Below are 27,454 nucleotides of genomic sequence, written 5' to 3' on the forward strand. Positions count from 1 at the left end.
GCCCGTGTTGATGGACTTGGGTAGCCACGTTTGGGTGTGATACGGCCATAATTATACAATGATTATGTATACAGATTGTCCTATAAAGTTTTGTGTACGCTTATTATGCATATATTGATGTTGTCTCATAAAGTTATGCATCCGGCAATTATGGATACACAAATTGTCTCATAAAGCTATGCATACAATGATCTCGTAAAGTTATGCATAAAATTGTTTTAGTTTAAGCATGTTTCTTCATGTAGACATTATGATCAATGTTAGCAGTGCTGGATTTATAGATTGAATTGTTCCAAATTGGTTATGCATACACTGATTATGCATGATTTGAATTTATGTCTTGTAAAGTTATGCATAGAATGATCTTGTATACAGATTGTCATAAAGTTACGTAAAGAACAATTATGGATCAATTATGTAAAGAATAATAAACCAGTCAATCCATCCACGTATTGTAAGTAATGGATCAATTTTCATGCGTAAGGTGGAGCTCGATGGATTCACAAGAAAGCATTCCCATGGAGGAGTTTCAACAATTCGTGTCTCAAATGAGCTAGGATGCAATATGCAGTAATGACTTTATGTACTTTTCGAGCCAAAGTGTGGGTGTTCCAAGCCACATTCCAAGCCATAGTGTGGGTGGCGCTATTCCTGTAAATGTGTTTCCAAACGACCCTCCTTTGATCAATCCTTGGCCTCCTCATTTCACACCGTTCCAACAACCAAGACAGTTAGGTATAGAGGGACCCACAACAATACACAATAATGTAATTCTTCATCCAATTCCACATAGTCCTCACATGCCCCCTCGGCACCATCACAACAAGAACTGCAAAGCTCTTGTGATGCAATCCATGACACATGTGATGAGATTGATGTGGTTTCAGACCCAAGTACCAATGGTGCCACATTTCGAAAATGCTAGCAAGCAACGTCCACCACAGCGAACTTCATCGGAGTCTGATGCACCAAAACCTCCTAAACCAAAGAGAGCATGGAAAGGAAAGAATCAGTAAGACGTACCCAAGACACAAGATCATTCAACAACCATTAAAAAACCATTTGCTCAGTGGAAGGATGCATGGATAGTACAACTCATTCACATCCGAGGATCCATGAGTACGTAGTTCTCAAAGCCATCGAAGTAAGGAGTGGATATGTGGTCCAAGGTAGCCACACAACTAGCATCGCTATTTCCAGAGTTTGACAAAGATGGTGAGGCATGAAAAAAACATTGGGGACGCATCTATGAGTTGTATAGAAAGGATAAAGCCCACAATGCCATATTAGGCAATGATTGCAAGATCAATTGCCAATGGTATGATCTTATGGATGAATATATGTGGAATCACGCCAATGTTGTCAACACAATACACATGCCTTGTCTGTTGGTGGGTTGTCTTCTCCAAAAGACAACACTATATCAGTCTCCAATGATCCAGTTGAACACACTCAAGAAGACAATGGCTCTAATGAGCCTGTGAAGATCAGGCAAGATCAAACAACCAGCCAAGGAGCACGCAATAAGAAGGGTAGAAAGATAGAGGAGTCTCTCAGTGACATGGCTAGTACCGCCCGATCAATGATAGCCAATCAAAAAGAAAACTTCGAGGAGAAGAAAGCATTTGAAGAGCGTAAGCTTGTTATCATGGATACATTTGCCTCCTTTGTATCTGGTATGTTAGATGTAATCAAAAGTCTTAAAAAGGAATAATGGTTTCAATAGCAGATGAATTTGGAACTTAAAAAAAAAAAGTTTTTAAGTCTACGTATACATCTCTCTTCAATTGTCTCATAAAGTTTCATCAAATCTTTTGACAGGCAAATGGACGATGAAAGCCTTCTAATAATGCATATCATCAGTGTTGTAGTTGCTGTCATGGTAATGTTTTAGCTATTGTTAAGTGATTTAGATGATGGGGATGATGACAGTATGCAATTGCAAACTTTGATGGAGTGCATGGCTCAAGGTTATGTTGCATGTCGAGCTAGGATAGGTCATCGAAGGCACGATCGATGGTCATGTTGGGCCTATCCTAGACCACAAACTTTTATGGAGTAGGGGCTTCTGGGGAATTATTTAAGCTGAATGTTTACAAGCAAGTTACGAGTTAGAATGAGTACATTTGAATATCTCGTCGCGCAAAGTTAGCACCACAAATGCGACACAAGAACACGAACAATAGAAGAGCAATACCTGTTGAGAAGCAGGTTTGTGTGGCTCTGCATCGCCTGGCGAGTGGTGTAGTAGATGGTAGTCATATACATTGACCCATGAGAGAACCACAAATATTATTTTAATAGGAAGGGCTTCCACTCAATTATTCTACAGATCAGTATGGTAGCCAATTGTGTTGTTTGGGACTATGATGTTGGCTGGGCAGGTTCTATGCATGATTGGAATGTTTTTCAACGTTTAGATCTAGGAAAACGATGCACAAATAAAGCTTTGGGACAATACTATTTACCAGGCGATTGTGCTTATCCTACACGCTTTTAAACACTTCCTCCTTTCAAGGATAATAAGGATGGACTATCTTCGGAATGTTATTATTGGAATTACATATAATCAAGTACTCGTATGCTAGTTGAAAAAACATTCGGTATCCTTAAAGTGCAATTTTGTATATTGTTGAAGAGATGCGACATGCTTTTACAAAATGTCTTGAAGATGGTGGCAATATGCATTGTTCTATATGATATATGCATTGTGCATGGAGAGAGTTTCGATGATGGATGGATACATGAAGCGACAATGGAACTTGAGAGAGAAAGTAATGCACCTTGTTAAGACATGGACCATCAAAATAGTTTGAGGAATGGATTAGCAAAGGTTGCTACACTAACAAACACAGGTACCACACAAGCAATTCAAAGAGCTCAATCTACGGAGCCAACACCGGGGGCAAGCCATCTTAGGGGAGCATCTCGAAGAGACAATGTTGCTTGAGCCATGTTTCGAGAGAGGGAGAATGCAAATGTGAGTACAATCTTTGGTGATTTTGACTCTGCGGAGGAGATCGACGATGAAGACAACATTGACTAAATTTCTATAGCATCTGCATTGCAGGTGGAAAGGTGGAAAGAGGGGTGGTGTGCTAATAAAATTTCCCTCTTTCCACCTTTCCGCAGAGAGCTGGGTAGAGCCATGCCTCAATAGCATGGTGAAGGAGTTCAACTTCCCTTGCTCTCTTTTTCATTACTAATTAGTGTTAGTTTTATTAGTCACTTCTTTTTTTGTTTTGTAACATGAAATTGTGATCCTTATAGCCAATGATTGTGTAAATCATGAATTGCAATAATAATCATAAGTGCCAATAACGATTAACATGGATTAATATATTAGCAATATGTGTTAGTTTTATGAATTGTATTCCTTTTTCCCCGTCAATAACATGAACTTGTGTTATCTAGCATCAATGTTTGTGTTTAATCATGTATTCAAATAATAATTATTTGTCAATAATGATCAACATCCATAGCATCCCTTCATTTACATGTGATTTGGGGATAATTCGGGAAGTGTCTAGTGCATAGGTGGTGGTTGGTAACATGAATTTGTGATACTTATAGCCAATGATTGTGTAAATCGTGAATTGCAATAATAATTGTAAGTGCCAATAACGATTAACATGGATTAGTATGTCAGTAATATGTGTTAGTTTTATGAATTGTATCCCCTTTTCCCCGTCAATAACATGAACTTCTGTTATCTAGCATCAATGATTGTGTTTAATCATGTATTCAAATAATAATTATTATGTCAATAATGATCAACGTCCATAGCATCCCTTCATTTATATGTGATCGGGGGATAATTCGGAAAGTGTCTAGTGCATAGGTGGTGGTTGGTGTGTAAACAATTGTGGACGGAAGATGGACAGACACTTCTTAACTGAGAAAAGTGTCCGTCGTCTAGTGTGTAAGCAGGTGGCAGCCGGCCCAAATCAACTTTTCCTGTGCTCACCAACCGGGTGCAGATTGGGCAGGCAATGGCGGTGTGTAACTAGCCTAACATCATAAAATTGGCTATGAAAGGTGTTGGCGGTGAAAAACACATCCAAAAATAGGGAGAGTTGTGTCCCCCTAGATTCTCTCCCACTATAGATTCTCTTCCACTATAGATTCGTGAGCTCTTACTAGAATTAGAACCATCAGACTTATGGTCTCTTTGAGCTTTATTCTAGTCGGGAGATTTTGATCAGCAGCCTCCCCACCCTCGCCTTCGTCCTCGCCTGTCTGCTAGAACAGGCCTGCAGGAGAGAGAGAGAGAGAGAGAGGAGGGGGAAACAGGAGTCAGTACTATGGGGGAGCAGAAAGGCAGCATGAGGGCCTTGGTATGCAGGTCCCTCGGGGATCCCACCATTCCTTTCTCTGACAAATCCCCTTTGTACATAGACCCGCAACACCCTCGGCCTGCTCTCCCATCTCCCAAACACGTCCGTGTGCGCATCAAGGCTGTCAGTGCGAATTTCGCAACCCTCCTTTCTGTCATGGGCCAGTACCAAGAGAGGCCCCCTCTCCCTTTCATCCCTGGCAGTGACTTCTCGGGCATCATTGAGGAAGTGGGCCTTGCAGTCTCGAGCTCCTTTCGGGTGGGCGATGCTGTCTGCGGCGTTGGGGATGTGGGCTCATTCGCAGAAGAGCATGTGGTCCCAGAAAGCAAAATGTAAGAGCCATAGCCAGCCCTTATTTTTTTTGGGTGGTCCTCATGAAGTGAAAGACTGTGGTTTGAAATTCTGATTGAATGGGTTTCAGATATTGCTATCGGATAAAATCTTCAATTGAGGAATGTTCTGTGTTATGTCAGACATGGCATCGATCCTCACCTTTTGCTCTAAGTACACAACTACCAGTCAACATTTATTCAGTAAACATGATGTTGTCCATGGGATTGCCTTTGATGCATCTATTTTTTGGTGAGGTTCTCACATTGACTGAAAGCATCGGGTGCACAATTGAATTTTAGCTAATCTGCGAAATGATAAGCTTGAGAATCGTCTGTATACATGAAGCCGAACTTTGTCAAGATATATTTGTAAATGGTCTTAGCTTTGTTGGATTGCTTTGGTAAGTTTATATCAACCAAACAGCCTCCACATACAAGACACATCTTGTGGTTGGTCTGCTAAGACAATTTTCTGACTTTTCCAATAGAGTTTGTTAAATTGGTCACATGTACTCAAGGATTGAAATCTTAAATATAGTGATCGGTTAGGTGACATTAAGTAATAACTATTTGTTATTTTGTTCAACCTTCATCAAGTCAAAAGACCATTTCTATAGATGTTGGTGTTAGGAGTTGGACTACTTTGAACAAACCATCTCTTGATACTGAGCGCAGGATATAAACATACAGGGGCATTTATATGATGTTTTTGAACATGATCAAAGTGGAATGATCATTAAAGGAAAAATCTACCAAAATGCCCTATAGTTTGAGGAAATTCCCAAAATAGCCTTCAAATTTCAGAATTACCACAATACCGTTGCTTATGAATTTTTCGAACTGCTCTGAAACTTGTTGTGTCCTTTCTTTGGTATACAAAGGACCTATCTTTGAGTGTCTTGAATAATACTTAGCATCGAATGAGTTGAAGATATGGATATTTGTCTCCATTAATGACAATCATTTTATCTTTTCTATCTTGTTTGTACATAGTAGCATTACAAAATCGTCATTTTATCATCTCTTATTTATGAAACACAATTATTCCCATAAAATGTGGGAAATGTGATTATGCAATAAGTTTTGTAAGATTTTGAAGGGTTAATTTTGGCAAGATTTGAGGAGCATTTTGAGAATTTTAACCAAATAGAAGGAGTATTTTGGTAATTTTTGAAATCTTAGGAGCCAAAATTAGGGGTACTTTGGTTTTTTTCCCAAAATTAAATAACAAGAGCTTCTGTTCTAACTTTCTGGGAAGAATCAAAACTAAAGAAAATTGTTCATTCCAAGCTCAAATGGACATGTACAACTATTTTATAATAACATTGATTTTGTGTGTTTTGCCCGGGGGGGGGGGGGGGGGGTGTTTGTGGGTGGGGGACATGAGCTTCTACAGTTTTCTGGTGCCAGAGGGATGTGACTTGGTTGCAGTGGCAGGCCTGCCTGTTGCCTTTGGAACTTCACATTTGGCTTTGCTTCATCGTGCACATCTTCGATCTCAACAGGTGATCAGTGCTGATCTAAAGCAACCTGTTTCAGTTTTCCCAGCAATTTATGAAGGAAAGAGTTCTATCATTTGATAGTTACCATTTTATCCTGAAATTTTCACGTATGCAGCCCATTTCTTGTATGATAGTGCATATTCTTAGTTGATGATGTGATCTTCAGGCTTTGCATATTCAAACTCTCAGCTGATTCAATTCTTCAAAGCAGATAAGTCGAATATCATAAGCGGGTGTAAATCTAAATCTAGACTTACTTGGTTAGGTTTCTGAGTAAGTTCTTATGTTGATCTGCTTCATATTCTTGTTGGCCTCTTTCTCAAATAGCCTGCTTTATGGTTTCAGCCAATTCATGAACAAAGCTTCAATTCTATCATCATGTTGAACCTTGCCATCATTGAACTTCTTGGCATTCGTGTTTTGGGTTTTCCTAGTTACTCTTCTTTTGTTGCAATTGCTGTAACCTTTGTGGCTTCTGCTGCAACTGCTGGAGCTGATGTTGCATCTGTCGAAGGAGAGGAAGGTATAGGCATATCATGGCCTAAACCCACGTTCATTTCCACAAATTTGTTACTTGGTGTTCCAAATCCCAGTTGATGAGGGAAATGTTATGGGAAATGCTTTGGATCCAAGGGGAAATGCCACATGGCGCTGTTTCAGATGAGAGGAAACACTTCTCATGGGGAAACACATTTCGAGAATTCTCGAGCCGTTTCCGTGTTTCTGGCACCTCCATCAGTCATTTTGGGGCATTTCCCGCTTCTATGGTGGAATGTGAGAAAGCCATGGCAGCTTTTTTTGAAAGTCTTAAATGGTTCTCTTTTTTCACCTAGAAACCGTTGATGGATGGTGCACATGAGCTCAAGGGCTGAACTGTAGCAGAGCAAAAAGGTGACTTGCCTGCCTCATTGCATGCACATGTAGCTAGATAAAAACCCTGCAATGGCCAAAAATGATAGTAAGCAGAGCTTCAATTACCTATCAATTTTCTACATGTAGGCTAGTCACTCCACAGTTAAACGTGTATGGGAGCTAACTCAGAAAATTTCTATGGTTTCTGGAAGATCTTGACAGTTTAACCATAGTTGAGAATATTCTTCTGCCAGCTCAACTCACCACTATCACTGTGATGATTTTCCGCCTCATGTGCACGGACTTTTAAAGGGCAGAAGATTGCTTGACCAGCATTGGCTTTGATGACAAGGTTGCTATTGGACTGGTGATGTGGCAGGTGGACAATGAATAGAAAGTTGAGCAGCAGCAGACAGGTGACCTGACAGGAGGGCTCAGTAGGTCCTGATGATGTTGCAGCAGTTGACCTGTCAGACCTGGCTGGACCAAGCCTCTTAGCAGAAGGCAGATTGGCTGAAGTATGTTGAGTCCTGACCCTTAAAAAAGATTATTTGACTTCATTTTCTCTTCGTATTATATCTAGGTTTTGCTAATTGATTACCAATAGAATCTGTGCCATGTGGGCTCGCTTTGTATATCATGTATCTGCTGGTGGGGACTTATGATCTTACCCATATAATTTCGAAATGGGAATGACCTACAATTTGACTAGCGCTAACAACTTGCATGTCTCCTCATTAGTCTTAAAAGCCTCTAGTTAGGTTCTCAAAACTTGGATTGAAACAATAACAATGTTTAATGTGGAGGCACTTGGTGCTACTTGAGATTGGTTTGCTATTGGGGGTAGACCCTACACATTTTGGACATTGGCAATTTCTTTAACGCACCTTATAGTAATAATAGCACTTATCTTTCTAATATTGTCGCAATTGTTTTTAGACAAGGAACCTTCCGCTAGGGGCTAATGAAGATTGGTTTGCCTTTTAGGATCCCAAGCTTGAAGCTCCATAACTTTTGCCTTGGAACTGTTGGATTGATGCAGCTTGGCAAGGCATAAATCCTTTTTGTGTGCGAGTCTAATCTTGATATGCTTTAGTTTGTTCTGGTTATAGACACCCAATCAGATTACATATGTGAAAGTATGTATTGTCTTTCTTCTAACCCAAGGTGTGGGCTTGACCATATGATAAAGGTAATGGAGAGCAAACATTGGATGTGGAAATGATGTATGAAAGACGGACACTTGTAACATGTCCATAGTAATCGAAAAATGCATTCTATCTTGGTGAAATTTGAAGAGCGTTCTTCTGTTGTGACACAAAATAGCATCCCCTAGATCGAACTACCTCCATCCCCAAAAAGTAAGACAACAAACTGAGGTCTATCATCTCAAATGTAGCATAGAGCTGTTAGCAGTCATATTTGTCATGCCTTGTCATCTCCTGGCCGTGAGCCTCAGTCTGAGTCATACGAGGACATTAGGAGCTTTGACATGTCTGTCATATGTTATGATGGGGGAGGCTAGTCACTCTCGACTGGCTGTCTTAGGATGTGTATTTCTTTTTGGCCTCTTTTAGTGGGAAGCCACTGGCTGCCCGACCACTTTTTTGGTCACTATTGTGGGGCGCCCATTTTAGGGCATTTTTAGGGTTTGTGCCCATTTTAGGGTTAGGGTTTTGCCTATTTATAGGCAGTCCCACTTCCCCACTTGATCACTTGTCTTCTTGCAAATTCTGACACTCCTTCTCCCTCGTGGTGGTGCTGCCATCGTCATCAGCCTGATCTGGTGCCCTCATTGACGCTGTGGGCTGTATGCAGGGACTGATCAGTCTCCTTCCGCCTTCCCGTTTGTATTCAGCATTCATTTCAGTCAGTGTAGATTTCTCTTCCTTATTTTCTGCTTTCTCTCTCTCTCTCCCTTCGTGTTCGTATTCCCTCTTCCGCAGCGCACTCTCATATGGTATTAGAGCTGAAGGAGAGTATACGGAGCTGAGATCTACACGGGAGAACACCCACAACTTTGCATTTGCTGGTCAAGACATCTCCAACAGCTGAGGTGTCACCTTCTGCACCATCTCCTTGATCAAGGCGGCCTGTTTTTGGTGTCAACTTACTTGCGTGTGCTGCTGGCGTCATCCCCAAGATCTGCGTTTTCAGCCTGGGCGGCCCTCCTCTAGCTGGGCGACACTCCACCAAGCTGGGTTTTCAGCTTTTGTGGTTGTGTTCAACCTCTGGTGGCACTTCTTCAAGCTGGCGACCTCATTCCTACTTGCATTTTGAGGCAGACGGTTGTTTTTCTGTGGTGATTGCATCGTTAGTACTTGCGTTTGACATCATCCTTGCGTTCTGTGCAAGGCGGCCAGCTCAGGAGTTTCTGGTGTTTGTGCTTCGGCACCGGCAACCTTCCCTTGTTGTGTTTTGGTGTTTGCAGATATTGAAGATGTCTTCTCATCAGTTTACGGGCTTTGATGACTCAGATGACGAGCTTTTTGTCTCGACACTCATCTGAAGGGAGGCGTGATTTCTATCACGAGGACCGTCGTCCAGAGTCTTCCTCTTTCCCGTCCCTCTTCTATTCATGTATCTCGGCGAGCCCCTTCTAGTGGGCCGAAGATGCAGCCTTTGGTACCCCCTGTACAGGTACCCGTACTTCCTCAGCTGCCCAAAGAGGACTGGTTGGATGGCTCCAACTTTTCTCTATGGTCCTGCAAGGTGGAGTGTATCTTGGACTCCTTCGATCTTTGGGAGCTTGTTTCAGTTCCTATTCCCCGGCCTAAGGTGGATCCCGCAGATGGGACATCTATGGATCATGCAACCTTATGGGATCGGCTCAATTCTAGAGCCAGATGTTTCCTCTTTCTGAGTTTGCAGAATTCTGTCCTTGTTCATGTTCACAGGTTGAAGATTGCAGCAGACGTGTGGAGAAAGCTCGCGTCTCTCTATCAACAGAAGACGTTTGCCCACCGGATATCTCTCGAAAAGAAGTTGCAGATGCTCGCTATTGATGATAGTCCTTCCATGAAGGACCGCATCAACAGATTACAGGATATGAGGGATGAGCTTGCATCCCTCGGTCGGACAATATCTTCTGAAGACATGGCTATGATTCTCTTGACTCAGCTGCCATCGCCTCGGTTTGATGTCTTCTACACCAACCTTCTTACTTCGAGGACCCGTGCCCAGCTTCTATGGGAGGAGCTATCCCCGCTTGTCTTGGAGCATGACGAGCGACTCAGAGAGGTCAGTGCTAGTGGATCCGACTCCACTAGAGCCTTTGTTGCAGGTTCGGGAGGATAGAAGAAGAAGAAGTAAAAGGCTAAGAAGAAGGACAGTTCTTCAGGCTCTGACTTAGATTCAGAGAGACTGAAGTGCCCACACTGTGGGAAAGGGACACATCCTAAGGAGAAATGCTGGAAGAAATACCCTCACCTTCGTTCGGGAGCGAAGGGTGGATCTACATCGGAGCCTTCTTCTACCTCTACACTAGCTGTTACCCATGAGTCAGTGTTCCTTCATATCCATGCTTTGGAGGAGGATCCTTCTTCTGTGGCTGCAGTATCTTCTGCGCAGCCTTGGTTCGTGGACAGTGGTGCTTCGAGTCATATGACTCCCCGAGGTGACTTGTTACAGGATCTCCGTCCATCAGAGGATTCAGTCACTGTTGGTGACATTTTATCGGTGCCTATTAGTGGTGTTGGCACATTGCCTTTGTTTACCGATCGACCTTCGAGCTCCTTTTCATAGGCCCTACATGTTCCAGATTTGGGCCTTCCCCTCCTCTCAGTTTATGGCCTTACGAGGCTTGGCACACGAGTGATCTTCATCGAGCATGCCGTTGTTATTGAGGATTCTTTTACAGGAGCTATCTTATCTACAGGTTGGTAGGAGAGCGGGCTTTATAGGCTCCATTCCCCTTCTTTGATGCAGGGTCCTCCGAGGCAATCTATTGCTACACCCGTTCCCGCTTGTGCACCTTCTATTCCACAGGCTCCTTCCCATCCCCCACCTTCTCCTCCGGTGGTTCCCTCGTACCCCCCATCCCTTTCAGAGGGGGACGATCTCGGTGATGCCGTTGTGGATTCCCTGTCCCCTAGTGTTTTAGAGGGGGATTCCTAGGATCGTGAGGAGCTCCTTCAGCGGCAGTCTACATCGACGGACTTCATTGACATTGGCATTCCTCTTGCCACCCCAGGATCTATTTCTTCTTCGGCCTTCAGCCACATCCAGGATCCGAGAGGGGGTGTTAGCAGTCATGTTTGTCATGCCTTGTCATCTCCTGGCTGTGAGCCTCAGTTTGAGTCAGACGAGGACATTAGGAGCTCTGACATGTCTGTCATATGTTATGATGGGGGAGGCTAGTCACTCTCGAATGGCTGTCTTAGGATGTGTCAGCCACTTTTTTGGTCACTGTTGTGGGGCGCCCATTTTAGGGCATTTTTAGGGTTTGCGCCCATTTTAGGGTTAGGGTTAGGGTTTGTCCTTTTGCCTATTTATAGGCAGCCCCCTTCCTCACTTGATCACTTGTCTTCTTTGTTGGGTATTTGACTCACGCCTCACTTACGCCTACGCTCATATGGGAGTGTCGGTGATCAGTAGGACACTGGGGCACTTTTTACTCTCGGTAGGAGAGGTTTTTTCCCGGAGACTTATAGTCTTATTGTCGTATGTGCTTATGTGCTTATGTTACACACTTATGGGCACTTAGTGTATGTCGGGTGTGAACACCCCCTACAACCCTAAGGTTTAAGGATTGTACTTTGTACTTTCTGGTTACACTCTTTCAGTCTATTCTCTTGGGTGTCGTGCTTCACTCTGTCTCTCACTCTCACACTGTCTATTGAACTCAGCTGCACCTCGATCCTTCCATCTCACATTTGGTATCAGAGCAGTCTGCAGTCTGCAAACTGAAGCTCCCACTGTCTGCAGCCCCCGTCAGTTTCGCCCTGTACTTGCGTGCTGACACTGGACCTGCAGGAGCCGCCATCTCAGCCAAGCGTGTCCTCAGTCCTGCGTCTGCTCAACGCGCACAGGGCGCTCGTCAGTCGCCAGCAGGCTTGGGCGTCGTCTGCCTCCAGCTCGTCTGCCTGTGGTGCGTTGCCTGTCTTCAGCGCCAACTGTCGCCAGCCCCGCCTGATCCAGCTGGGAAGCTCCGCCAGCTCCGCCTGACTGTGGTGCGATGCCAGCTCCAGTGCCGCCTGTCTAAAGCGCCACCTGCTTGTGGCCGCCTGCCTTTGGCACGTCAGCAGCCTGCCCGACACCGTCTGACCAGCGACCGTCAGCCTGCAGTCCACGTCAGCAACCTGCGTCCTGTTCGCCCGCTCCGACAGCCCGACGACTTCCGTTTGACCAGCGACCCGCCACACTGCCCTGTCCGCCTGCAATCCATGTCAGGTAATTTAGAAAATAATAATTTAAAAATTTTTTTTTAGTCCAAAATCAATTTCTGGCAGAAGAGGTTCATACGCAGTAGGAACCCCATACACGATACAGGTGTGGGATAAATTTGATGCAAATTTTTGGACTGGTTCATTAGAAATTTTGGGGCTTTTGTGTATTTTGAGGACAGTTGCATATGAACTGCTGTTACAGTCACAGAAAGACTGTTTTGACAGAAATTTTGGCAAAAATTTTGGGGATTTTGATATAACAGTGTTGCTGAGCACTGTTTGCACCTTGGGAAGCGTGCATTAAAAGACAGTTTTTGACAGAGTACGCCCTTGCATATTAATTGCAGAAGTGTGTTTGCTGCAATTTCTGGAATTTTGCAGATTTCTAGTCCTTACTGCTTTGACATTGCTCATTTGTATTTGGAAATTTGTCATCATGGCAAATCAGGGAGGTGATGTATTTACGTATGTATTCAAGGAAGACAGATTGGACGGAAACAATTACTCGCTATGGTCATTCATGATAAAGAATGTATTAGTGGCCAAGAATTTATGAGATTATATCAGTGGAGAGGAAACTCGACCGGGGGTTGTAGCTCCCGTTACTCCTCCTCCTCAAGGAGCACGTGGACAACGGGGACCTCAGCCCGCTCCACCTCAGCCACTTCCTCCAAGAACTGCAGCTCAAAAAGCTTGGGATACACGTGATGCACAGGCCTTGTCGCTGATTGCTCTGGCAATTCAGCGGTCCATCATCCCTCGTATTCATTCAGCATCTTCTTTACGAGATGCATGGTTGACTTTGGAGCATATGTTTGCAGGAAAGAATGAGACTCGGATCTCTTTTTTGAAGAAAGAGTTGGAGACTTTGAAGATGAATGAAGGTGATTCTATGCAGGATCACTTGAATAAGATTCAGGACTTGAGGGAGCAGCTCATGAATGTAGATGAGTACTTTTCGGATGCACAGTTGATATCCACCGCCTTAAATTCCTTACCTCCTTCGTACTTGTCTTTTCATACTGCATTGAACCTCACCATGAGGATTGCCGAGTACCCACTCACTTTTATTCAGCTGGTTAGTTTGCTTCTAGAGGAGGAGCAAACAAGGAAAAATAGTGGTGTGGATGCTATAGTCTCTGAGCAGGCTTTTGTGGCAAGGCAGAAAGGCAAAAACAGCAAGGTGAAAAATGCTCCATAGAGTTTTGGCACTTCGGGCACATTGCAGGATCAGACACATGGGGGGACGCAAGCTAAAAAAGGAAAATGTCATTATTGTAAGAAGCCAGGCCACTATATCACTGAGTGTAGGAAGTGCATTGCCAAAGAGGAGGAGGAGGAGTCAGGAATGTCTGTTTCTACTACTCCTTCCACTGCTAGTGAGTCAGCGTCCTTTGTTGTGGATAGGGACTATTGTTTTTACACTTGCAGTTATGACATCTCTTGGGCCGATAGAGCACTTAGCTCTACAGAGGATAGACACTTGGTTCTTTGACAGTGGTGCTTCTAGACATATTACATGTCGCAGAGATTTGTTTGCTTCAGTTAGTGCACCTCCCGTTGGGAAATCTGTACAGTGTGCCAATAATGCATCATACCCTGTTCGTGGTATTGGGGAGATTCAGCTCACAGCCATTGATGGCTCTATTCTGCGCCTGCAGGATGCTTTGTTTGTGCCTGGAATCAAGAAGAATTTGCTTTCTATTTCTTCTTTGGCACGTTGTGGTTTGCAGGTCACATTTGATGATGACCGTTGCATGGTTAGAGATAAAGAAGGCATGACTTTGGTCTTGACAGGATCTTTGTGTCATGGTTTATATGAGTTGAATGCTCTTTTAGTAGATCAGTCGGCATATTTCTGGATGCAAAATTAAGACTCTCCGTTCGGACTGAGGGGAGGAATACATGTCCTCTATGCTGAATTCTTTTTTGAAGCAGAAAGGCATAGTCCATCAGTACACTATTGCCTATACTCCACAACAGAATGGGGTAGCAGAGAGGAAGAATCGGTCACTCATGGAGATGGCCAGATGTATACTGAAGGCAAAGAGCTTGCCTCATAGTTTTTGGATGGAAGCAGTCATGTGTGCTTGCCATATTTTGAACAGATGCCCTACCAAAGCCTTGAAGACCATCACACACCTTTTGAGGCTTGGAACAGTCGTAAACCTTCTGTTGGTCACTTTCGTACCTTTGGGTGTCTTGCCTATGCCCATATTCCACAGGTACTTAGAAAAAAGTTGGACAACAAGGCTGTTAAGTGCATTTTTATGGGATATAGCAATGAGAGCAAAGGCTATAGACTCTATGATCCCGTTACAAAGAAGGTTTTTGTCAGCAGGGATGTTTTTGATGAAAAATCAGAATTATCCTTGGCTGGTTTGGACACATATCATGCTGCCCGTGTTGTTTTTGAAGGGCTGCTGCCCATTACTTTTGGTTATTCAGCTGGAGCTTCAGAAAATGAACCTAATGTTCAGCCAGCTGCTCCTATGGAAAGTGCAGAAATTCAGCCATTGGCTGATCGGAAAATTCAGCATAATGCTGAAACTGAAATTTAGCAAGAGCTTGCACACAGTCAGGAAGCTAGACAGTTACCTAGATGGTATTTGCAGACTATGCAAGATAGTCCTTTGGATGCACCCATGGCTGGTCGTACTAGAAGGCAAACTCGTTTGCATGATTCAGTACATACCATGGAGTTTGTTATGGCAGCAAGTACTTTTGATAATGAAGAGCCTGAATGTTATGAGGATGCACAACACAGTGTGCATTGGATGGCAGCAATGCAAGCTGAATTAGATTCTATTACTAAGAATCAAACTTGGGATTTGGTGTCCTCGCCATTTGGGAAGAAAGCCATTGGAACGAAACGGGTCTACAAATTGAAAAGGAAAGCAGATGGATCCATTGATAAATACAAGGCACGGCTTGTAGCTAAAGGCTACGCACAGAAAAAGGGCATTGATTATGAGGAGACATTTGCTCCTACTTCCCGTATGATGACCATCAGGTCTATGATTGCTTTGGCTGCACATTATGGTTGGACAGTGCATCAACTAGATATCAAGACTGCATTTATACATGGAGAACTTCAGGAGGAAGTTTATGTACAGCAGCCCATTGGTTTTGCAGTTGAAGGCTTAGAACATTTGGTATGCAAGCTCAAAAAGGCACTATATGGTTTGAAACAAGCTCCTAGAGCTTGGTATGCAAAAATAGATGCTTTCTTGCTTGGTCAGGGGTTTCTAAACAGCTCATCTGAGTCTACTCTTTACGTATGTAAAGAAGGGGGATCTATGCTGATTATATGTCTTTATGTTGATGACCTTTTGCTCACTGGAACACATGCTGATCAGATTTCAGCATTCAAACAAAATTTGCAGCAAACTTTTGACATGTCTGACTTGGGAGTTTTGCATTACTACTTGGGCATCCAGTTCATACATGATGCTCGAGGTATTGGGCTATCACAGTCAAGGTATATTGGGCAGCTTCTTGAGAAGTTTGGCTTACAGGATTGCAAGCCAGTTTGTACCCCCATGGAACGTGGACTGAAACTGTCATTACATGATGACAATGATTTGTTTGATATACATACATATGCTCCTACAGTTGGATGTCTTATCTATCTATGCAACACTAGGCCGGACATACAGTTTGCAGTTTCAGCTTTGAGCAGGTATATGCATCAGCCACGTATGTCACATTGGCAAGCTGTCAAGCGTGTTTTTTGTTACTTGCAGGGTACTCGATCTCTTGGGTTGCTTTATGCCAAGGGGGGACCAGTGCAGTTACATGCTTACAGTGATTCTCCACCAGTGGCAATTGTTTCTTTCTTGGCTCTTCTTGCATTTCTTGGCTTAGCAAGAAACAATCCAGTGTTGCCACATCGTCATGTGAAGCTGAATACAAGGCAGCTTTCACTACCACAGTTGAATGCGTATGGCTTAGACGCTTGCTAGCTGATCTGGATGTATCTGTTACGGAGCCTACTCCTTTGTTCACTGACAGTCAGAGTGCCATTGTAGTGGCATGGAACCTAGTGTTTCATGTCCGCACGAAACACATTGAGATCCATTATCACTTTGTCAGAGAGAGGCTACATGCAGGTGATATCAGCCTTGTCTATTGTCCTACCACCAGTAATGTGGCAGACATCTTCACCAAAGCTCTTCCTTGTGACAAATTTGAAGCATTTCGCGATGCTTTAAATTTGATATCCTTTGGTGGTGGATGATCCTTGTACTCTTGATCACTCTTCACTCCAGGGGGGTTTGTTGGGTATTTGACTCACGCCTCACTTACGCCTACGCTCATATGGGAGTGTCGGTGATCAGCAGGACATTGGGGCACTTTTTACTCTCGGTAGGAGAGGTTTTCCCCCCCAGACTTATAGTCTTATTGTCGTATATGCTTATGTGCTTATGTTACACACTTATGGGCACTTAGTGTGTGTCGGGTGTGAACACCCCCTACAACCCTAAGGTTTATGGGTTGTAGTTTGTACTTTTTGGGTACACTCTTTCAATCTATTCTCTTGGGTGTCGTGCTTCACTCTGTCTCTCACTCTCACACTGTCTATTGAACTCACAGCTGCACCTCGATCCTTCCATCTCACATTCTTGCAGATTCCGACACTCCTTCCCCGTGGTGGTGCTGCCATCGTCATTAGCTTGATCTGGTGCCCTCACTGACGCTGTGGGCTGCGTGCAGGGACTGATCAGTCTCCTTTCGCCTTCCCGTTTGTATTCGGCATTCATTTTAGTCAATGCAGATTTCTCTTCCTTATTTTCTGCTTTCTCTCTCTCTCCCCCTCCATGTTCGTATTCCCTCTTCCGCAGTGCACTCTCACAAGAGCTTGGTCTTAATTTCTGCTGTGGTACTAGAAGTTGAGCCAGTGATGAGTAAGTCATTTATGTATAGCAGGATATAGTTGACCCCCTTTGAAGTTATATGGACATATAACTTCGGGTTATAAGGAGTAGTGAAATTTGTTGAGAAAATTTTTCTTTAGTTTACACACTTCAGTTAGGGTTTCGCATTGATAGCCCCAAAAAGGGCTAGTGTCCACATTTTGGTCATTTTGTTAGTGGGCATCTACATAGTGGTGCACCACCCAAGACAACTTATGCCTATAAATAGGCTGTCACTTCATTCATTTTTCACCACCATAACCCACTTTAGTCATTCTTCACCCCTCTTCCTTCGTCATTATACACCCTTCCCTTCTCTCTCTAGCCCTTCCACTACCCTCATACCCCTTTCGACAGACATTGTGGTTCGTGGCTACCTACTCCATCTCCTCTCTTTGCTTTAGGTGCCTTGTTCCATCATCAGGTTTTGCGTTTTGGAGCCTCCTCGCATCTTGGCATCGGTCCTATACAACTGGTGACATCTTCTCCCACCTGGTGCCATCAAACTACCTGTGTTTGGGACTTCTCCACCCGGCGTCAGCACTCTCCACCTAGCGACAACTCATCACTTGGCGTTAGCTTTCTTGCCTTGGTGTCAGCTCCTCATCGTCTAGGTATCTACGTTTTCTAGCTTGGAAACATTCTTATCATCTGGCATCATCATCTTGTACATGGTGTAGGCATTTGGGCTGCTCTCCTCGCGTTTGACAGTTCCGACACACCTTGGGATTTGCGTTTGCTGCCCAGGCCATCTCCTCGACATTCGAGGATTGTAGTTTACTCCCCCGACAACTGGTGATCATCTTACTCATCTCTAATGGCTTTAAAGGATTGTGGTTCGCCCCCTCGATAGTTGTGCTTCACCTTCCAGTGATTATTTCGATAGGCCCACTGCCCAATGGACTCTGTTTCGCTCCCTTCACTGTGTAGATTCCTATAGGTGTTGCCGCTTGATTGAGACAGGATAGTGTAGTCATCTTTGGAGCTTTGGCTCCGCTGTATTAGCTTTTTTTCTCGTGGAATGATTCAATGTATCATCTCTCAGTGTTTGCTGTACACACTTTGTATTTCTCCCCGCAAACCCTATTGTCTCTTTGGTCCCTTAGTTATTTTTTTGACATGGCATCATAGCATAGTTTTTTTTTTGGTGACATAGTATTAGAACCAGAGGTCCTCAGTGAGCTACAAAGATCCTTTGCATTAGAGAAGGCAAAGATAGGTTGCAGATTCAACATTATCTATTGATTTTCCCCTTCACTTCCGTTGCATCACCAGAAGGCAAAGATACCATTCTTTTCCTCTCCCACCCATCCTCCCTTTTATAGGTTGACAATCCGGTGCTATGACTTCTCTACAGGCAGATGGACAAACCACCGGGTGCTCCTCTTTCAGCATCACCAAAGTCCCCACCGATGCTTTTCGACATGGAGCTTTGCTCCTTGCACCCCTGGAGTATATGCATCTACCCCCTTGCACTCGTCGTGCCACCTCTACCTTCTAGGCCATTGAAACCGGCCTTCCTTCTCGGATAGGGTGGTAAATAACCTGATTTAACACTAATTACAGCAAGCATAAAATTCACATAAACTAAAAATGCAAATATTACCACTTTAATCTTGGACATTGGACACTTTGTTGGTCCCAATTGAGAAATGACAAATGATGTATGCTCCAGGAAGAGATATCTTGAATCCCATATGCACAGTGAGGAGAGTGGAACAACCCGACTACTATAAAGCATTGTACTTTCACAATGAGTAATGCAATATCATGATGCCTTCCTCTTTCAGTTAGTGTCATTGTTATCATTGCTAGTCTAATACACAAGATTGTCTTTATGAGTCCAAGCTTTCATCTTGGAATCTAATTCACTTGTGTAACAGTTGGTCTCCATATTGTCTATGTCATCATGAGTTGTGTATTCATTTTCCATCCTCCATAGCTCTTGCCATGCTCTAGATCCGCATTTTTCACATGGTATCAGAGCTCAGCAGAGCATGGCCTAGTCTCCTTTCACTCCTCCATAGTTGTCAGGTACGAAAGGTACGATACCATAAAATACGGTACTAAATGGTACCTTATGATTTTATAAGGTACGGTACGATATTAGTACGAAAAAAAGAGAGATGATTTTTTAAATAACAAAAACCATAAATCATTAAATGATAGATCATAGAATACATGTTTAAAGTGAAAATAGCCATTTCATTATAGAATAAGATGAATACATGGAGTGACCATCATGGTTGCATAGGCTGTGCAAAACATGTGATACAACTACAGTCTAGTATATCTGATACAAAAAAAAAGAGACCTATGTCATATGAATCTATGATGAGGCATCACTATCATCATCATCATCAGAACCTAGGTCAATGGTCAAAGAGAGGGCTGCCAGCTCGAAGGAAACCAAAGAGGGTTGGGGAGGGGAGTGCATGGCTAGAAAAGGGGATGGGATGAGGTATCCAAGGCTTCCCATCCCCCAAAAAGTGCCACGTAGGCAGGCGGAGTAAAAGCAGGGGCACAGGAAACGTGTGACGAGGGACGCAGGACGCGCAGGCGATGTGGCCGAAACAGGCCCAAAATCACGTACGAATTCGTACGGATACGTACCTTACGGCGCTGTACGAATTGTACGGTACGAATCTATCCGTATGACGTACGAAGGCAACTATACACTCCTCTCAGCTCCTCTTCATCTCAGTCTAGCTTAGTTCAAGTGTATGACCCCCATTATTCACTTGAATCTCAGAGTCACCTTGTGGCAGCCATAGCCAAACTGTATCTATCTCCATTAGATCTCTCAGATCTCTATTTACAAGCCATATCTCCATAAGATTCCTTCTAGGCATATCTTCTTGGACTTCCTGTGCCCCTCTTTGGCACCTCAATCGGTAACATTGCTGCTCCCTGGCTTTGGCATTGCTGAAATTCATTGCGCTACCTTGAACTGTGCCTGCAACCTATCGTACGTTCCGATCTCTCTCCACCACAGCGCGATTCGTCCTGCGAGTTTAGGGTAATTGAAGGTCCATATATGAGCTATCTCCCACATAAATCTTGTGTCATATGATCCATTGTAGCAGCTGCAATCATAAAAAAACCGGACCTACAGAAAACCCTAACAGACAGACACCATAGCCATTGACTTGCAAGCTCAAAACCACTTCATTTTCTCATTCTTCTCAGTCAATTGGAGTTCTTGCCACTTGGTTTAGAGTTGTTACTCAGTAACCAACACATATTTAGGCATTAAATCAATAAGGAGGGTTGGAAGGTTTGGAAGACCAACAAGCAACATCAACACCAAGCTCCTCTTCCACCTCACTCTTCTCAATCTTCTCACTCCATTGGAGGTCTGACACTCTCTCTAAGCTGAATCCCAGCTCAATTTCCAGCAAGTATAAACTCAAGAAGAAGATTTTTTGAAGATCTATTGATAACTTGCTGAACAAGACATTCAAGCATCATCAAGCTTCAACTACATAGTATCTCTTGATACTAGCTAGTGTTGTTTAACACTACTATTTCTTGTGTCCTTTGACACATTCAAGAATCAACGTAGTTCTGGTCTCATCTCACTCACTTGAAGCTGATCAACATGGCAGAACTTGAACAAATAGCCAATTCAATGAAGAAGGCTTTCATGCTTGGAAGGAGAAGACTATATACCACCTTATGCAGAAGGACTTGTGGGACCTGTTTGAGGATGATGCAAATAGCAAGAAGGAAGATGATGAAGACAGGTTTGTTGATGAAGAAGACTAGCTCAAGACAAAGGAGTGGAAAAAGATGAACAACAAGGCTCTAGGCATCATTGCCTGGGGACTATCTGATGATGTATTATACTATATCTCTGGCATCAGAGATGCTAAAAAGGCTTGGAATAAGCTCAACATGATCTTTGGAAGTCAAGCCAAAAACTCTAAGGTCAAGTTGTTAATGCAATTCTGTAAGCTTAACCTTAAAAACAACACTTCAATGACTATGCATATTAATAAATTCAAAAGTCTAAAAACTCGACTTGCCACTTTGAAGAAAACAATAGATGAATATGAAGCCATTGCTATATTCCTTGCAAGTGTAAACCAGGATCCTTATGAAAATCTTGTCTCTACTCTCAGCAATATACCTAATTTGTCACAGAAAGATATTGAGCACTCTCTTCTTGATGAAGAGAATAAAAGAAGAACAAGAACGCAAAAGATGGTGTTTCATAATCTAGGGAAAATCTCTTATACACCAAAGGAGCTACTGGAGCAAAAGGCCAAGGCCGAGGATTCAACTCCGACGACAAAGATTGGATGGCATGTCATTATTGTGGTAAGACTGGCCATATAGCCAGTGAATGTTTCCACCGTAAAAGAGCACAACAAATGCAGAATGGTAACCACCAGAATCAATTCATGAATGAAAGAGAAGAAGAAGAAGAAGATGCTTTCGCCATCAACAACTCTGACAGATTGTTTTGAAGAAATTATCTTTCTCATAGTGGATCTTATGTTTTGCCATAGTGGATTTGCTTTGTAAAATAAAACCCTTACCAAAAATGTAAAGTTTTAAGCTTTAACTCGACTAGGCTGTCTATGAGCTAATCTCCCGAGCCATGTTATCATGACTATTGGCTAGCTAGCTTATTGAATCTCCTTGAAATTCCTCAATTTCAATTGCTGGAATTCAAGTCCTAGGCCTTGAATTTTGAGCATGTATCCCAAGGTGGCTGTCAAAACCCTAATTTTTGCTTATAAATTAGGGTTTACAGCAGAGATTGACTTAGATCTTCCTCCTTTGATGGTCCAAACTGTTGGAAAATGTTGAGATAACTTAAGAGATAGCTAGTGGATGAGAGAGAATTTTGTAGAGAGAGAAATTTAAGAGTTTTATTGTGAGAAATGTTGAAAATTGTGAGAAATGTTGAAAAACTGTTGTTGCCCTGCTCAAATAGCCATGGAAGCTATTATCTACAGCTTAGGACCACCAAAAAAGACTACTGCCCCCTCTTGTATGCTATCATTTGCACTAGAAGGACCTTGGGCTACTATCTCCTACTCTTGGAGAGCTCCAAATTATTGTCAATTGCTGTAAGGCTAGTCCAAGGCAGTTGCAAATCACATTAGCAACAGCTCCTTGTTCTCTAACAGCCTCCTCTCTCACAATGGTTGAAATAGACTTCCACCAGTCCCTAAAAACGTTTTTCCTACTTGCATGGGCAAGTTTTTTCCGAGTGGCAGCTTTCTAATCCCATTTTTTAGCATTATCCAGCTTATTAAATTAATTTTTAGAATATTATTTTTAAAATTTAATTTAATAATTATTCTAGTGCTGAAAAAATTAATTTCACCAATCAATAATTAAATTGGCTAGGCCAATTTGTCTTCCAAGTATCCTTGAGCAGTTATTGAGTCTTAGATTGACATTAATTAATTAATTAATGCCTAGTCTCTGATGTCACCCCATTGACATTAGTGGCCAATAAATTAGTCTAGGTCCAAATCTAATACCGGTTATCACCTAGTACTTATCAGACATAACTTATTACAACTTTTACCTTTAACACCCACTATATCCTCGAGGGTCTTGGAGTTTGGGAGCTAGTGGCTTCTCTCCCAAGGTGGAGTCAAGTTTTACAGTTTATCCAATCTATTGCTCCTTACTACAGGTTACCTTATAGGCGATAAACTTAGATCTCAAGATCCTCTACATCTTCGTCATATCTCTTTTCTTCTCTTTCTTTATTCCTTTTTGGGCTTGAGAGGGGGTGCTGAGAAACCACTTCTTCAATTTACACACTTCGGTTAGGGTTTTATATTTACAATCCCAAAAGGGTTGGTGTCCACATTTTGATCATTTCGTCAGTGGGCACCCACATAGTGGTGTGCTACCCTATACAGCTTATGTCTATAAATGGGTTGTCACTTCATTCATTCTTTACTACCACAACCCACTTCAGTCATTCTTCACCCCTCTTCCTTCATTATCAGACACCCTTTCCTTCTCTCTCTAACCCTTCCACTGCCCTCACACCCCTTTCGATTGATATTGTGGCTCATGGGTCATGGCTACCTACTCCATCTTCTCTCTTTGCTTTAGGTGCTCTGTTCCATCGTCAGCTTTTGTGTTTTGGAGCTTCCTCGCATCTTAGCATCAATCCTACACAGTTGGCAACATCTTTGTTCCACCTGGTGGCCATCAGATAGCTTGTGTTTGGGACTTCTCCACTTGGTGTCAATATCTCTCCACCTAGCGACAACTCATCACCACTTGGCGTCATCTTTCTTCCCCTGGCGTTAGCTCCTCATCATTCAAGTATCTCCGTTTTGCAGCTCGGGAATTCTTATCATCTGGGATCATCATCTTGTACCTGGCATCAACATTTGGGCTGTTCTCCTTGTGTTTGACAGCTCTGTCACACTTTGGGATTTGCATTTGCTGCCTAGGCCATCTCCCTAACATCTGAGGATTGCGGCTTGCTCCCTCAACAATTGGTGATCATATTCTTCATCTTCGATAGCATTAGAAGATTGCAGTTTGCCCCCTCAACAGTGGTTCTTCACCTTCCAGTGATTATTTTGATAGCCCATTGTTTGGAGGACTATGTTTCACTCCCTTCACTGTGCAGATTCCTACAGGTACTGTTGCTTGATTTAGACAGGATAGTGTAGTCATCTTTTGAGCTTTGGCTCTGTTGTATCAGCTTTTCTTCTCATAGCATGATTCAATGCATCATCACTGTGTTCTTTTGTTTTTGAGTTTCTCTTCTCTCTTAGTGTTTGTCGTACACATTGTGTTTCTCCTGGCAAACCCTACTATTTCTTTGGTTTGTTAGTCATATTTTTGACAAAACTAGCCTGCCTTCTGTGGAGGGGTGGTGATAACTTGATTATAACTTAATTATAGCAAGCAATAATTAATGAAATCTGAAACACAAACATTTAGTAATCAATCTTGGACATTGGACACCTTGTGGGCCTCAAAACTGGTGCCCCTTTTAGTATTTCTTTATCTTCAATTGCAATTGAATTCGAATACAATGGCATTCCTTCAATCTCCTTTACAATCCAAAAGCCCCTTGTTGTCGACAATGACCAGCAAGTCTTCAAATTGATTTGCCCCTTGATTTGCTTGGGCAATTGGCCTTCATCGACTCTTTGGGAAATGGAATTTGCCCCAAATTCAGATGTTGGCTGGTCCCTCCCTTGAATCTTGCTTAGAATGAATTCTCAGTCTTGAAAAATTCAAGTCTTAAGGCTTCAATCTCTTGGCACGCTTCTCGAGGTTGTTGTCAAACCCTAATTTCTACTGTAAATCAGGGTTTACAACAGAGAAAAATACAATTTCTCAGCCTCTAGGATTAGAATGCTGAGATCTTCGAAGCAAGGTTGGGAAATGGTTGGAGATTGAGAGAGAATGCTGAATAGAGAGAAAATTCAGACTTCCATTGTGAGAAAATGGAAGAAGTCAGCTGTTGATAGCTGTTTGCATTGATGGGACACACCGAATATGATGTTTGTTTTGCTGAAACAACCCTCAAACTATAGTCAATAATGCTGTAGTCTCTTTAGGGCATGTCACTAGCTCTCAGAGGGTCTCTTGCTAGTTGGAAATGGCCTATCAACTATTGTAGCAGCTATGGTAGCCTTCTCTCTCCCTCTCTCTATGTTGACTTGTCTATTTTAGTCATGTCAGTCTATCATCTCTTGGTTGTGGGCTCTTGTATGGAGACATAGGAGCTCTAGCAATTTTAGGTGCATTTCCTTTAGTTGTCGGTATCTTGTGTGCAGTTCTAGGTCAGTTTTTGCATTTCCCAGTCTGCCTCCACTTGTCAGACATTGTCCATGTCAATCGGGATTTTTCTGTGGCCACATGATATTTTTCTGGCATTTTGTGCAGTGCGACCATCATTAAATGCTGGTCAGCCAGCATTCATGGTGCTCTCAGGGGCAGGTCGGCCAATTCAGGGCATTTATGGCTATTTATAGCTAACCTTCCACTTGGCAGTCCTTCATTCTCTCCAATCTTCTGTCCTTCTTGGCAGATGCACACTTTGACACTCTGTCTTCTCCCTGCTTGGTGTTGCCATTGTCCTCGGCCTGATTTGGTGCCCTCACTGACACTGTGGGCTGCATGTAGGGATTGATTAGACTCCTTCCGCTTTCCTTGTTGTATCAACATTCTTCCTTGTTTAGTGCAAATTTCATTCTTATTTTCTTGTAGTCTCTCTCTGTTTCTTTGTCTCTGTGTTTTCGTTTCTTTCCATTGCGCTCTCTCACATGGTATCAGAGCATGGTATCTTTGTTTCTGAGAAAGACACAGAAGTTGTAATTCTTGTAGTGTAGATATCCAAAACACAGGCATTCAATCTTGCGTTTGCTGAAAATGCCAGCTTATGTGTGTGGGTGACATTGTCTTTGATGAGAGGGACATTGTGTAGTCAGTAAGATGCTTCCTACTTTTTGTATGGAGTCATTATTAGGAGTACCATGCATCTGAACCTTTGAAATTTTGAGATGAGCCAAAGTGGGTAGGCCTTTTGCAAGTGCAGCAGCCAGATTAGTAGGACTAGCCAGCAGATTTAGCTTTTCAAAGCTGTGAGATCTGTCATCATAAATATCATCTCAGCTGTATCCTTTCTATTTTGAGTGTGAAAAATCAAATGGAGAGGTGTGAAGGGCCATAGTCCTTTGGGCATAACAGATCCTTGGAAGTGGTTGCGATAGCTCATGTGATGAGCAAAGCTAAAGGTACAAAAAACACCTTAAACCAGAAGAGAGAGCTTTAGACACTTTGTCAACAGCGATATATCTAAATCCAAAGGCTTCATGATTCTTGGCTTGATGAACAAATACTGCGTGTTTCATTACATGTTCCTTTGCCTGTGTTGAAGTTTGCTGGCATTTCAACTTTGTTTAGCTGTGATGCAGGTATTGCTTGTGTTAGGGGCAGCAGGTGGTGTAGGGCTTGCAGCAGTGCAGATAGGCAAGGTCTGTGGGGCCATTGTGATTGCTGTAGCAAGGTAGTGTAATGCCATCTATATCTCTAGTCTTTTCCCTTTTTTCAGTAGCTGTAATCTGAAAGTTCTTTCCCTTTTGGATCAGGGGTAAAGAGAAGGCAGATGTCCTTAAATCTGTGGGTGCAGACTGTGTAATTGATCCATCTGATGGAGCACTGATAAAAAATGCTCAGACTTTCCTCAAAAGTAGAAAGCTTAGAGGAGTGGATGTTCTTTATGATCCTGTTGGTGGAAAGCTCTTTAAAGACAGTATGAAGTTATTGAATTGGGGAGCTCAAGTTCTACTTATAGGTTTCACCAGTGGAGAGATACCATCCATTCCTGCAAATATTGCCCTTGTGAAGGTAGTGTCTTCTCACAATGCATTTACTTGCAAAAGTTCTATGTATTTACTCCATGACTCTTACCAATGTGCTTGTTTTCAAAACCAGAATCTAACAGTGCATGGAATATATTGGGGTAGCTATTTCAAGAATCAGCCAGCCATTTTACAAGATTCTATGAATGAGTTATTATCTTGGCTATCAAAAGGTTTCATTAATGTGCATGTCTCCCACAAGTTTCCCCTCTCCAAGGTGTGTTCTCTCTCTCTCTCTCTCTCTCTCTCTCTCTCTCTCTCACATGCGTGGGAATGTGCAGACACATCTAACTGATGTTTGGAATGACTGGACAGGCTGATGAAGCATTTTCCACTATTTCACAGCGAAAAGTCATGGGGAAGGTAATGGTCCTTCCAACAGAAGATAAGACTTCAGATGGCATTCTATCAAAGCTTTGAGAAGACGTTGAAAATAAGCTCAACTCAAATAATATGATCAAATGACAACTCAGCTTTATAAATATCATCAGTTTGACCTCGAATAAATGCAAAATTGATTTGTAAATCGGGCTTTCCTGAAGATAGTAGTTGATGTAGGCACAGATTCCAGACTTCAATGCACTTGTCCTTGTGTATGTCTATAACTGCCAAGCTAACAAGCGAAGCTCTTTCTAACTGTTGTTAAATCATCAGTTTTGAGATAAGGCTGTGCCATCTGCCTTGGTCACTGCCATTGGTTATGTTGAGTGTCCGCTCTTGCTTGCTCTCAAGAAAAGATTCAAAGAGCCCAGGCTATTCT

The 27,454-nt window shown here is 42.8% G+C and overlaps 1 protein-coding gene across 1 annotated transcript; it reads left to right on the plus strand.

Moving 5' to 3' along the window:
• The first annotated feature begins 4,134 nt into the window (after nucleotides 1–4,134).
• LOC148039866 (GroES-like zinc-binding alcohol dehydrogenase family protein) lies at nucleotides 4,135–27,359 on the plus strand. Its single transcript, XM_087694741.1, has 6 exons — nucleotides 4,135–4,669; nucleotides 6,066–6,174; nucleotides 26,248–26,339; nucleotides 26,422–26,680; nucleotides 26,768–26,911; nucleotides 27,010–27,359. Exons 1-6 carry the CDS (start codon nucleotides 4,305–4,307, stop codon nucleotides 27,112–27,114), a joined length of 1,074 nt encoding a protein of 357 aa, XP_087550867.1. The 5' UTR covers nucleotides 4,135–4,304; the 3' UTR covers nucleotides 27,115–27,359.
• Nucleotides 27,360–27,454: the final 95 nt, after the last annotated feature.

The sequence above is a fragment of the Lygodium microphyllum genome, chromosome 2 (genome assembly GCF_053477565.2).
Source record: "Lygodium microphyllum isolate KBCC chromosome 2, Lygodium_microphyllum_v1.1.10, whole genome shotgun sequence".
NCBI lineage: Eukaryota > Viridiplantae > Streptophyta > Polypodiopsida > Schizaeales > Lygodiaceae > Lygodium > Lygodium microphyllum.